This window comes from Pyxicephalus adspersus, chromosome 4 (assembly GCF_032062135.1).
Source record: "Pyxicephalus adspersus chromosome 4, UCB_Pads_2.0, whole genome shotgun sequence".
Taxonomy (NCBI): domain Eukaryota; kingdom Metazoa; phylum Chordata; class Amphibia; order Anura; family Pyxicephalidae; genus Pyxicephalus; species Pyxicephalus adspersus.
The window spans coordinates 41,304,215-41,318,649 of record NC_092861.1 but is presented as its reverse complement, the minus strand read 5'-3'; the positions used below and the strand labels follow the sequence as shown (position 1 = coordinate 41,318,649).

The window sequence follows — 14,435 nt, the reverse complement described above, 5'->3', positions numbered from 1 at the left end:
AGAAAAAGAAAGTAAGAGGAAATACAGACGATTATGACTGAGGTTCTAATAAATGCCTTTCTAAACTAAAAAAAAGTTTCATATACAGTTACATTTTAAAGCTGAAGTTTATTCTGGCTATTTTTTGCCTTCACTGGTTCCCCTTCACTCAACAAAAGTTTTATAGAAAAACCGTTTTTATGACATACCTGATTTTCTATAAAAAGGAAATTAAATACAATGAATGAAAACAGCCCATCAGGAACAGTAAGGCTGGGGTGAAAATAGCAGGCTTATGCTGGACGGACGTCTGGCAGCAAGGAAATCCGATTTGATGGAACTTCTAGTACACATTGGGAGGTAAACAATTTCAGCACAGGGAAGGAGCCTGTATAAATGTGTAAGACTAAATGCAAGCTACATCTGTATAAGCTTTATATAATATGAATGGTGCAGCTAAAACCTTTTTTTTGTTTGTTTTAGATAAAAAGTAGAAATCTCTATAATGGTGTACAGTAGACCAGTAGAAAACGGTTCTAATCCTTCCCCACTCTATTCAAAAGAAGCATCAAATGTGGCACAAAATCTTTTCATCCTAAACTACAATAGCATTTACTAGGAATGTGTGTGTTTGTGATCCTTTACATAGTTAGCTGCTGTTCAAATGTTAAAGATTACAGGATTTCATGGACAAATGATCAAAAATTACCTATAGTGGTATCTTGTATGTCAAAAGAAGGGTAAAGACTGCTGTTCATTTAAGCTTATTTTGTGTGTGATTGGCCTTTTGCAATTGTTATTTGATTGATTTGAAGCCCCACAACACTGCAAACATATGTAAAATACTCTGCTTCATGTGCTGTGATATAACTTTGTAACAATGAGTTTGTATTACAGCAGGGAACAAAGCCAGACCAGAAATGCAGTGCCCAAAGTGACCAGAAATGCAGTGCCCTTGTCTTGTCCTCTGAGCTGAACAAAATTCGCAATCAATGTAATGTTCCTTTTAAGCTATCAACTTTGAGTTACAATTTCCACTGCCTCCATTTTAAAGCTGAACCTAAGTTTCACTTTTAAAAAATTTGGATCAGATAGGGCATTATTTCAGAAAGAAACTGAAGATGTCCCTTCTGCAATAAATATTCTTACCCGCCTGATTTCTGTAAAACTGTCAAAAATGCTGGTTGTCAGGAAACCCAAAAATCCATGCTTCCCCTGCGCTCATAGAGACTGAAAGAACTCCCGTGCAGGGGAGTTACATTATCCTGGCATGGCCAATCAAGATGGCGGAAAATCGCATGTAAGAAGATGGCGGCACCCTGCAATGGAATGGGGACAGGTGAGTATAGCTGGGTTTAGAAAGAGTGACTCTAAGACAGAAAATCTGTTATCTGCAGGATTACCAGACGAAAATGAAGGGTGCAAAGCCTGAAAAAGAAAACAAAATGAAACACCCCCATCTACACATCACGTTACCTCTGTGAAAACCACAGTACATACTGAATTGGTGTATTAGTGGCTGGCCGGTGTACTCGTAAGTAGAAATTAGTCTGCGACAGCTAGTCTTACCTTTTCCAGTAAGGATATAGATTTACTGTCTATTAATATAAAATGACTAGGTTTCTCTTTCACAAGGAAAAGGGCATACTGAAATCAATGTATTTATTTTTAAAGAATTTTCTAAAAAAGGCTCCTTTAGGACAGTAACATCAAGATAGACAAACCACTTACATTGATCCATACACGTGTATTATACACAATTTACAACCCTTTTCATGCGTTGACTATACTGACAGATTAAACTTTATTCTGGGTAATATTCTCAAGAGGATTTATTGTAACAATACAAAAACAATGTTGTGACTCACTGTTGATGCACATGGTTTCACCATTTTTAATAGAAAAGTCAAAGGTGTGTTACTTCCCCCACATTCTAGATTGTAAGCTCTTCGGGGCAGGCTCCTGTGTAACTGTCTGTATTCATCTGTCATTTGCAACCCCCATTTATTGTACAGCACTGCGTAATATGTTGGTGCTATATAAATCCTGTTTAATATTATTACACAAAGCTTGTTGCTTACTACAAAGGTTTTGTTGCATAAAAGCGGAAGTTTCCATTTTCACTTGCAGCTACAAAATCAGTGACACAAAGTAATCCTAGGGTTGGGTTAATACCTTAAAGGTCATAATAACCATTCTGGAATTAGAATGACAAATTAGTTTACAGTTTAAATACACATTTACTGGGCACAGTTATGATCACTTATTAGAATAAAGCATGTATTTGAAAAATATCTGTGTCTGAAACCTAATGTGTCAAGTATATAATAATGGTCAGTATGTTAAATGGTTGCTCAGCCAAACATTACAATGGATGATACATTACCTAAACCACCTGGTATGGAGTAATGGTTCAATTGTGATGTGGTGCCTGCAGGCTCGACAGGGGTATGGAAAAATATGGAAAGTGCAAAAGGATTAGTTTGTTAATGAAAAATATTGGAATTTATTTTTGGAATTCATGTTAAAATGTACTTTCATCTTATTATATATGTCTGAGATTAAAAATTCTAAACAAAAAACACACAATTTTAATTTAAAAGGCTGGATAAGTTTTATCTAGCTCAGAAACAAAAGCAAGGCAAACACAAAATGTGTACGTAAAGTCTGCCTAGAAAAAAAACAGGCGCTCAAACATATTTCTCATGGTCTAGAAACATGTTCAGTAGACTGGTAAGGAAGAAGCTCCGACAAGCATGCACAGGATTTATGCTAATCCAGCCAATAAAAACGGCCAAAGACTCCAAATCTGAAAGAAGACCAGGATAAGATGCCAGCAGTAGTGGTGACATGTAAAGGAAGATTGCATTTGTTGATGCACAGTGCAGTTTTCTATTATATTAGATTGAGTTAATGTTTTACAATATCTGTTGATTTTTCCACCATCTACTCTTTGTCTGAGGTCCTTCTGATATATATGATGATTATGATATCTAGCATCTTGAATTTTGTATGACGGTATGCTCTCTGTGCTTTCATCCAATCCACTGCAGTCAACCTTCTGGTTAATTGACAGCTGCTCTGAGCATTTAACAGCTAGGACAGGGATTTCCTGAAAATGTAATTGTCCTTTTGGTGGACAACTTGGCCTTTTACAGTTAAGTGGGAATCCAATTTTTCCTATAGTTACACTGTAAATTTAAGCACAATAGAATTTTTTACCACCCAGGGGTAATTTTGTCGTTACTGTGATTATTAGCCAATACACCTAAAGATCTCTCACGGCACACTAGTGTGCCGCAGCACAGTGGTTGAAAATCACTGACAGACAACATTGGTCAGATCGGAGAAGGGTAAAGCATACAATGTACTGTACAATGGACAGAAAGGGAATGTCTGGAATATTTCACGTAGAGGAAAACCCAATATTAATTCCTATATACTTTGGTAATATGAGGAATGTCCTCAGGAAATCTCTATAAAAATGTTACGACAAATATGTGTTTTAATAATTGCTGCTAATGGATTCAGACAGTGAAGGCATTATATACTTGGACTTAGCACAGATTAATTAACACATAAGCATAAATAATGCAACCTACAAAGTAAAAGCAGACATTGGGTTGTAATTTTCATCCTTGCTTTACTACCTTGTAAATCAGCAACAAGGGGACAAGCAGACAGCCAATACACCCGTAAAATATGTTTATTTTATTGTTGATGTTTATTGCTTTACCAAGTAGCAGGGCCAGGATAAAAAATGAAGATTCCAGAATTTTCAACTTTAAAAGCCAAGTCCATGAATGCAGCTTTAACATCTTTATTCGCAAAGGTTTGCTTTACAGCAGCGGTCCCCAACCTTTTGGACATCACGGACCACTAATGTTACGGACTACGGACCACACATGCGTGGGGAGCCGTGTGTCACTCAAAGGGGAACAAAGTTCCCCCATAGTGACGTCATAAGGCCTGAACCCATGCACTCTCCCATCACAGGTCCGAGGCAGACACAACCTGCCCACCTCACTGAGCTTGCGATGCATACGGGAGATATGGTCCACGGCTCTGGCCAATGTGGCCCCCCCAAGTGGGATCCTTCTCCCGACTCCGCTAGTGGGTGCACAATCCAGAGCTGCTGGCCATCAAAATTTTTTCACAGACCACAGGTTGGGGACCGCTGCTTTACAGCAATAGATGTACTGGCCTGGATGAGGCTTAAAAAATATGAATTATGGTATAATGAACCACTATGGCCCACTGGCAATTGACAGCTTGACACATGGATTGAGTTGTTGCATTGGACTGGATAGAGTCGGTTTTGGTATACCAGCCAGCAAGAGGCTAGAAAAATTATGGTTTGTGGAAATATAAATTTGTTTTTCTTTGTCACAATATTCAAAAACAGTCTATACAGCACAAGTATAGCTTCTAGTAGTACACAGAAGAGGACTTGCCTTGTTGCTGCAAATACAACACTATAACTTAACAGTGAATTGGACATAGTTACAACATGCTATAAACACTGGGGAAAGCTGTCCGCAATTGAATTGTGATTTATGTATGTTGCAATAGGGAATTTACAATACACATATTTTAAACAAATGTGATTTATACACATTTCTATTTATTTTTCCTTGTTACAGTCAAAGCGTACCAATGAAAATAATTGTTTATTTGGTAAGTGCCCTAAATTTGGCTTTAATGATGGCAAATACAGGTGATATTTCAAGAGACAGAAACAACTTCATTGTATTACAAAAAGACCTGAAAGATATTAGATTTTCCTTAACCTGCCTTTGGAAAGTGGCTGGCCAAATATTGAAGGCAATGCAGTTTTCCTATATAATGGAAACACAGTGGAAAATATAACTAAAACAATGGAGAAATATCACTGAAATACTGGATAATACAGTGTTACCATTTGTTATCTCTACTATGGAAGATGCCAGGAGAAAGCACACCCAATATTTTAGGATTAACCACACAAAAACTCCACCAACAATAAAAAAAACTTTCGCTCCAAGGTAGATATAACCTTTCTAAAGCTTTGTAGCTGGTCACTGCATACGTTTTTATCATTCTTAAATTCATGTGCTGGGTATGAGAAACTGAACTCTGGACACACAAACCTTTGTTTTATTATAGTACGTAATATCCACAAAAGATATCAATCAAAATGTCTTTACAACCCCAAATATTACTTTGTAAAAAGTTTGCAACTAGCAGGCAACTCATAATGTATATAGCTGAACATTCTGACAGATCCTTGTTACCTGTAGCCAATAAAAAAAACCTGAGAAGCGGCACTCCATGGTGTCTTCGATTCCTACAAACCTTATTGCTCAAGACAAGCAAAAATGACTCTCTAACATGTTTTGTCTCTTAAGGCTCTTAGTTGACGACTAGAGCAATTATGTTTAAAGGAACTGCTGGCAGTATGTACAGTACGTGGTTTCTTTCTTTGGATTTTTCTGTTTGCAGGAGAAAATTAAGCAAGAGAAATTTGCACACTCTGCAGGAGCTGAAGGGTGGTGGAAAGGTTTAGAAGCAGCTTCAGATGATATGCCGAGACCTGCATTGGATTTCGTTCCACATGTTCTTAGAAATCTTGAAACTGACCGCCTACAACTGTAAGTTTTTATGATAGTGTACTGTTATGACCCCTCTTTGGTCAGTAAAGCTACCCATCACACTTTATGGAGAGAGGAGCCAGATGTTCTTAACCTTCGGTTTATTTTCAGACCATTTTGGTCATCCGAAAACCTGGGCTGTTGTCAGCTTGTAACATATGTCTCTTCTCTAGCTCCCACTCCTTCCTATTCAATTTATTGGTAAACGCAGAGGGACAAGATTAAGCTTTATATTTAAACTCAGTGGTTATGTAAACTCTCCCCCCACCAACCCACCCACAATTTTGAGGCGTCCTAAATATAACTCTAAATCTAAATGTCCTCCCTATTTAACCAAAGGCACGGCCATGTGATGAAGCAAAGGCATCAGGGCTCCTCGTTCTTCCCCTCCCTTCTCCACAGAATGGCGCTGTATGTACAGCACTCATTCATGCATCTTTCAGCTTTTTGTCGTTGGAAAGGACCCTTTCCAGCAACAATTACTGAGCGTGTGTACACAGCCTGACAGTTCACTGCACATGGAAACAGTAAGGTAGCTGAATGGTGTATCTAGGAAAGTATACCTTACCGTACAAAGTAAGAAAAGACAACTTTGCAAGAGTTAGAGGTTGGGGGGATGTGATGGATAATATTTGCCCAAAGATGAGCTATTATACATTTCATAACAAAGCAATGATTTTCTGTGGAAAATCTTTCTTTACCTGTAGGGACACAAAAGGCAGTTTATCTTATTTATCCTAGTTGATATTGGCAATATGTTTTAAAGTTAATGTTATAACTGCATTTGGACAGCACACACAAAACAATTGTAGCTTTATATTTGTACTATCCTTGCTTAGGAATGGAACACAAAATTGTTTTTCAAAAGGTTGAAAAGAGTCCAAGCCTAGATACAGCTTTCCAAGGTCAGTTCAGCTGAACACAGAAACAAAAGGATTTCTGATTTATTTATGTCAAAGGCTCCCTGGCATTAGTTAAGGGTTATGTAATTGCTCAATCAGCTGTTTTCTTACTGCACTGCACTAAAGGGCTTCATTAGTAAGCTCTGTGACTTTCACCGAATAGAGCACAGCACAGTGATAAGCTCCAAATCCATTTCATATACCATGATTAAGTCATGCTCCAAAGTGAAATGCAGACTTTGTAGATCATAGTGACCGAAATAACCAAATCATTAGAATAGAATACTTTTTAGTATAATTAACTAGAAGTATACTGTTTTTTAAGGGTCAGACCAGGATAAATGGATATTCAGTTGTAGCAAATGTTAAAGAGGTACCTACCACTCTGTGGTATATATATTTTTTTTTTTACTCAAGTCAGCATGGTGACTCAGTGGTCAGCACTCTGGCCTTTGCAGCACTAGGTCCCAGGGTTCCAGGTTTAAATATCAGCCAGGACACTATCTGCATGGAGTATGTAGGTTCTCTCCATTTCCTCCCAAATTCCAAAAACACACACACACACACAAAAATGACCTTAGACTATATTAAAAAAAGTATAACCTACATAAAAACATTAACATACATAAAGACATAACATATGACCGAGGTAGGGACATTAGATTGTGAGCTCCTTTGAGGGACAGCTAGTGACATGACTATGGATTTTGTAAAGCTCTGCGAAATATATTGGCAAAACAAAAATACAGTATTATAATAATAATAATAATAATACTCTGATGTGAAAGCTCCCTGTGCTTTAAGATAGAGTCCAAGTTAACAACTAAATTTATGGACAAATTTTGTCTGTGTGTCTAGGCATTCTCACACTTCTCCTGCTGCTAAATGCTGCAAGGAATTCTCTGATGTTAGGTCAGGGAAATCGAAATTTATTTAAACTTGCACAGTGGATGAGGAATTCCTCTGTTCCCAGCCTCATGTCCCCCTGTTTTTGACCTCTGCATACTACCATTACAAACCAACAACCCTCCATCAACAGGGTGTTCAGAGATGCCACCCAGAGACCATTGTCTGTGCTAAACATCTTCCAAATGAGGGGTAACAGGGAATATCAGACCGAACACCCTGGGCCAGACACAACGATAGACCTAAAATTTACCACGAAAAAAAAAGAAAAAAACTCTAGCATGTCCAGGAGTATAAAACATGGTTTCATGAAACTGATTCTACTTAGTAACAACTAAAAAAAGACTGAAATAACATTTCTTTACAAAGTATTTAATCTGAGAATGTATTGAGGGTATGACTACATTTTGCTCTTCAGAACTCTCAGAAAAGAGAACTTCCCCAATTGGTGTTGCCTAATCACAAATTCAGTCCACATGCGGTAAGGCACATTGATAAAAAAAAAAACATTTTTTTTGTATATTTGGTAAAAGCCTTACATAGAACGTATAATTGGCTAATACTGGAAAAGTCACATGTGTGGCCATTGCTCAGAGGATTTTCTGAACTTTCAAAACAACTTTTTGTTTTGCATGAGATACAGCAACTGCATAACAACGTGACACATTTCTAATGGTTTTCTAAGCCTTTTTATTAAACACTAACAAACTAAAGCTAAAGCATTGGGGCTGTAGAGAAAAGTTAGCACCTTTGTTAGGAGTTTATGTGCTGTCTATTATCTCTCTGATTTACACCCCTCACTGTCTGAAACTCAATAAAAGCACAAGATGCAAAGGAAAACTTGGAATGAGGACATGAAGAATCATAGAAAAACCGTTTATTGCCGTGTCTTTAGTAAGATTTTCCCTCGCCTCCAACAACAGCCAAACAGACAGGAATGAAGAGAAGAGATGACAGAAGTTCTATAGTTTTCTCACACTGTCAAACAAATGGTAATTGTAGTTCAATTTTTAAGGGTTTGAGCACAAAGGATTTTCCTCTTGCATATGAACATTGGTGTACTTTGTTTTCTTTTATCTGGATGTTAGTTAATAACACACCCGATTTAAGATTCACTGACATTACTTTAGCTATGTACACACGTCAGATGATTCTTGTTCGACATCGCCTCAGGGTTGGTATTGGACGTGTGATGTGTGTACAGCGGCCATCCAACGTCGTTCATGGATCCGTCGTGCCTAATCTACGAATGACCATAATGCAAGTGAAGTGAAGCAAAGTGGGGTGATCACTCGTTCTGCCACAGAGCAGAATCGTACTGTATGTACAGCGCTCATTCATTCATCTTTCAGTGTTTTATCGTTGGAAAGGATTGTGAAAGATTCTTTCCAACTACAAAAGTCTAACGTGTGCATAGCCTAAGTCTCTCCAAAGTAGGCAGATCATGGCTGGTTAGAGGCCAGCACTTTATATAACTTCCTGTGGAGCTGTGGTAACACCCACATGTGATGCCGAGCCATGACATGAAATCCAATCAATTTAAGGGACTGGTCTTGGGCAGTAAAACTATGAAGAAAAGGATAGATGACGAATATCCTTTAACCAGGAAAGGAGACAGGCTTTATCCAACTTGCTGCAGCTTTTAATGCACACTGCAAGAACATTTACAGTGTGCAGTGAAATCAGAGTAAGCAAGTCCAGCACAAGAGATGAACCTATATTACTGCACAACACTGAAGGTAAATGGAAACCCTATGTACATACTGCAATACAAGTACTGGCCAAATCTTATCATCAAATACTGGCTACTGTTCCCCAACTCTATTTCTACACCTTTGCCATTTCTGGGGCCATCGTCTTTATCAATGCTTTAGCCAATTCATCTGAGATAAGTCTGCAACCAGTGAAATGTCAGAATACCCGATGCACACATTTATACAAGTGAGTCTTGGCAGCACCATTTAAAGAAATTTCTTACTTCCTAGTAAAAACATGAGAACCCCTTATATTGTTTGGAAATATTTTATGGCAGGAGATCCCCATCTCAGACATTTTTCCATTGGCTGATCACACCAAACTAAAGCTCCAATACTACTCCAGCCTAAAAGAACCATAACCTTCATTAACAATTCCCTAATGAATGAACAAACAGATATGGAGAGATATAAAAAGTTCAGCTTTAAAAATAGGAGGACTAATAAGAGGTGGTAGAATAAGACTATTTAAACAAAGACACACCAGCCACTGATATACAATGCTGACCTTATTTCCTAAACTCAGGAAGTAGAAGCTTTTTGTTTCCAAAATGAACTAGAAAGGTTAATACAATACTTCAGGCAAACTATAGTTCCAGTATTCAATTCTACCAGAACATACCACACACAGCTTCTAAGCACGGGTTTCATCCCACAACTCGAAACAATGTTGGCCTGTCAATGGAAAAAATTGTAAAACAAAAAGCTTCTGTAAAGGAAGAGATTTTTCTTTACCTAGTGCCTGTACCCTGCCACTCACTTTGGTTCCTTCCATTGGTCCATACATCACTATTGATGTTGTACATATACAGGACCAAGCAGGGGACACATGTACCTGACACATTCAGAACAGCACAGACGGTAAAAAATTATTTAGGCAACTTTGCAATGCAGAGGATTCTACAAGAAAATTCTGGACCAGGAAAGAAGAACCTCTCTTCCATTTTAGGAGCTTAGTTTTCATTCTGTCACAGAGTCACTTAAACATGCGTTTGGGTTTTATAGAACATATACCAAATAACATTACTCTTTAATACTTTATTAATAGGTGGAAGATTACATTAAAGGGCAGGTTCAGCACTTATTTCACCCTGCCCTCCAGAGTCTGCACTCCAAAGCCACTAAACTGACCCATCATCCCTGCAGGTGAATAGTACGACAATGTCTATCTGACCAATCAAAGGCCAAAGTGCTAACCTCTACTACTTCTTCAGTGTTCTCCCCAGCCCCTTTTAACTGGGTGCACCACCCGCCACTTTTCAGCAGCCACCCGGCTGTTTTTAGACGGTTATTGCAGTATTGGGTCACAATACAGGGCTACAGCTTCTTCCCACCCAGCTTAAAAACATTTCTGAGTTGAGCCCTGGTATTTTGCTTGGCTTCCCAGGCTCAAACACCCCACAGATATAAGTCTTTTGATTGACAGATGTGTGTCCAGGTCTGTGATGGAGACTACTTAAGAAAGAAGTTGGGCATGATCACCAAGCAAACCACATTTTAAGCAATATCTCCATATCACATTGTATCAATATAAACTTACAAAGAACCCCATCAATTCTGTCTGTGAGACATTCCATAAACAACAGGCTATGCTTACCCATGTTTTCATACGATTTACATCCACGTGGTAATAATAGAATTAATGAAATCCTTGTATACTCAGATCATAAACATGAGAGATACTCACATGACAAGCACTGTGCCAAGCTACCCAAATCTCAGATGTGAAGATAGCTCGGGCAGGAGAAACAGCAATTCTTCTATAAGAGCGATTTCTGCTCCTCTGTCATTGGGTGAAGTGACTCCACATTTTGTCTGGCAGGCGCTAGGTCCTACCTTTAATGCAAAGAAGAAGCAGGGCCAGGATGTCCCCATCCACCATATTTTAGAGGAATATTTTAATATATTTTATAATATACAGTGGTACCTCAATATAAGTCCCCTTTGGAATAAGTCCAACTTGGTACAAATCCTGTTTAGGCACAAAACATTTTGCTTGGTATACAACCTTTGTGCTAGAACTTGTTTGGGTCAAAATGATTCATAACACCGCACGCTACCCTTATTTACCTCTCTCGAGACAAAGCCACGACAGCCCACAAGTGTCAGTACGCCAGTTGTTACCATTCAGTGTACAACCCGCACGGGTATAACTCTCTGTGATCTACATAACCTCTCCTCCTCCTCCCTTCTCAGCACCATCCTAGTAGGCACTCCACTCTTCTCAGCAAGGTAAAGTGAGGATACATTTTCATTTATTTCATCTAATTGCTTTTGAATTTATGTATTTTAGTATTAAGCAGTGTTTAAATTGTTTGATACAGCCCCATTAATGTATAATATGCCAATACCAAGAGGATTTTTTTCATGGGAACGGATTATTCCTTTTTTCTTTTATTTCCTATGGGAAAAATTTGTTTATATAAGTCCTGTTTGGTATAATTCCAAGGATCTGGAACGGATTAAGGACTTAAACCAAGGTACCACTGTATATATATTTATTTTAGAATGCCTGCAACTCCATCCTCCAGTCCCTATTGTGTCCTGGGATCAGCAGATAAAACTGCACAGTGACAACCAGTAATCCAATAGAAAATACCAGGAATCCAATACCCCACAAATGTGTTGGATGCTGAATCTTCGTCAGTGTCTCCGGGTCCTCAGAAGGATGACAATAGCACTTACCACACATTGGACACGTTAGCATCGGTGAACTTTATCCTTTACCTGTCCATTTGTACCGGTGATCAGCAAAACAGAAACAGAGCATACAACATACAACATTTTTCAGTTGTCTCCAGAACAAGAAATGAGAAGAAATCTCCTAATGATAACAATTGTTCTAACATGGGAATTCCCCTTACTTTGGGAGATGTCTACTAACTTCCTGTTGTTTCTCTTGCACAGGAAGTTAATTAAAATAACCCCCATACAATAACGTACATACAAACAAAACAGCAGTTTTTACCCTTTCTACTCTAACCAAAACTATAAAAAAAAAAGTTTTGCCTGTACATACTGTACTTATACTTACACATGATGTCTGTCCATACAAGACAAAGCAACACAGAGTACAATCTCTCCCCCACCCCAATACATAAAACCAACCAATCAGTGTGCTAGGAGCCCAGGTAGATTGTCAGCTCTTGCACCAAGGTTTCCCTCGCTGCAGGACCTGTTACCATAGCATTGTATATGAATGTAGGGTGAGCAGCAGGCAATGCACACAGTGACAGCAGAGGGAAGGTAAGTGGGAGCACCTACCAGAGCCGGGCACTGCCGTGTGTCATGTGACTATCACACCCCCCCTGTGCGGGTCATGGGGGATTTCATGCAGTGTTGGAAGTGTCACACATAGGCGCCCATTACCTCCATGTGCCAGGACCGCAGCTCCAGTGATAGTGCTGACATCCGCCTTCCATGCAGCGCCAGTCCAGCCGACCGTTCATTCCCAGCACACAGCTCAACTCGGCCCAAAACAAGCAAGGATGAAGGGGACTGCAGCCAGCGCTGCGCCGATTGGCTGCGCGTAGACAGCTGAGTGCGCGGATTGGCTGAGCGTCCTGTCAGACAACAATCCTTCCTCCTTACAGTACGGGGAGGTGTATGGGATGTCCTGTGTGCATGTGACTAGACAGAGTGCAGCGCGTGCGAGGGGAGGGGCTAAGGCAAGGGCAGAGATCTGTGCTGGTGTGATGGGGCTCCTGTCCTTTCTGCTCAATGTGTCAATGCAATGTTATAGTGACTATAAATCCCTGACTGGAATTTACTGAAATAAAGCTCAGTGTACCATGAAAAGAGGGAACTTTGCAAATAACATATAATTTTCCCTACTAATTCCTCATTTCTTACACCCTCCTGCCAGGTACTTCCTCTCTGCATGCATGCACTCCTGGGATGGTTGTCTGTAAATGGGATTTCAGCAAAATGATTTTGGTAAAGTTTCTGTTCCTTAATACAGAGTATCACTAACTTCAACCTAATGACACCTATGTATAAAGAGAATCTCCTTCCCTTGTAATCTATCTAGCAACACCTACCTATAATTCCTAGAGAGAAGATATATTACTATAAAAATCCACACATTTCTGAATAACGCCGCTATTATACCACCCCTAGAGGCCTACATAACAGCCGGGCTTCCAGAATCATTTTTAGGCAAAAAATGCCTGCAGGCTTACAAGTCTGAACTCTTATTTTCATTTCAGCTTTGTTCTTGGGTTCTCTGTGATTCTGTCCTCTTCAAGTTGCATCATCCTCAAAACTACCAAAAACAAAAAAAAACTCACTTATTTTCAATCTCACAGAGCGGAAGGTTTCTTCTATCAGGTCCTCCATCGTCCCAGTATCCGTCTTTCGGCCGGCGAGGCAGGTGCCATCATCTTCTCCTCTTCTTCCGGGTTCTTCTTTCTATGTCACCTGACCCAGGAGCGAGATCGGGTGGCGTAGATTGTGAAAAAAACTTTCCGATCTCACTGAACATGCGTGAGATTGGCAATTTATTCCCTTTTGATAAAAGGTCTCCTTCTGCGCATGCCTGAGATGGAGAGCCTCCTGGGATACCTACGTCACGCATCCAGGCAGGCTTTGTGCTGCCATTTATTCTCGATGGCCAGAATTAAGGGGACGGTGCTGGATTTAAAAGAAAACACAAACAAACAGAATGTTTACTTTAATTATAAGGGTTGTCCACCCTTTTATGTAATGTGAACATTTTGAGTTTAGGTATACTTTAAGGGTCCCCCCCTGTTAAAAATGTAGGGAAAGCGTGCAGTAACATTTGATAAAAGGATACACTATATTGTAGTATATTGTGTGTGCTTGATGCATACATTAATGTCATTGTAGTGTTCTTGATACACCCAAGCACTATATAAGATGACATAACTGCCTCCACCCAATGCAGTCATAAATGAAAAAATCCATTGGATTAAGGAAGTGAACTCATACTTTTCACATGGGTATATAAAATATGGTACAGTGCTATGTGCAAATTGGGTAGCTGTATATTGGATACTAATATTCACATAATAATCAGATCCCATTACTAGTTCGCTAAATTCCAGGGAAATTGTAAATATCTGGCTGGAGAATATAATATCAGCTTCCTCTCTGACAAACTGCCATCAGAGCAGATTTGCTAACATTCACTGATCATCATTACTTGGAAACTTTAATATCCAGGATTCAACCCTGAAGATTTGTCCCTGGAAATTTTTCTAGCTTCCTAACTGACCATCTGTCACTATTTTTCTTCATGATAA

General features: G+C 39.2%; 1 protein-coding gene across 3 annotated transcripts in view; it reads right to left on the bottom strand.

The window, feature by feature from the left end:
• RNF13 (ring finger protein 13) overlaps nt 1-13,596 on the bottom strand; it is a 48,577-nt gene extending 34,981 nt beyond the window's left edge. The window contains exon 1 of one of the 3 annotated variants that reach the window (XM_072407937.1): nt 13,461-13,596. Coding sequence is in view for 1 of the 3 variants with exons in the window: in XM_072407935.1 (XP_072264036.1) it covers nt 12,541-12,582 (42 nt within the window). In the remaining 2 variants the exon portion in view is untranslated. Of the gene's footprint in view, nt 1-12,435; nt 12,456-12,540; nt 12,700-13,460 lie in introns of those variants that run through there. The other 2 variants (XM_072407935.1, XM_072407938.1) reach the window with 2 other exon arrangements.
• Nucleotides 13,597-14,435: the final 839 nt, after the last annotated feature.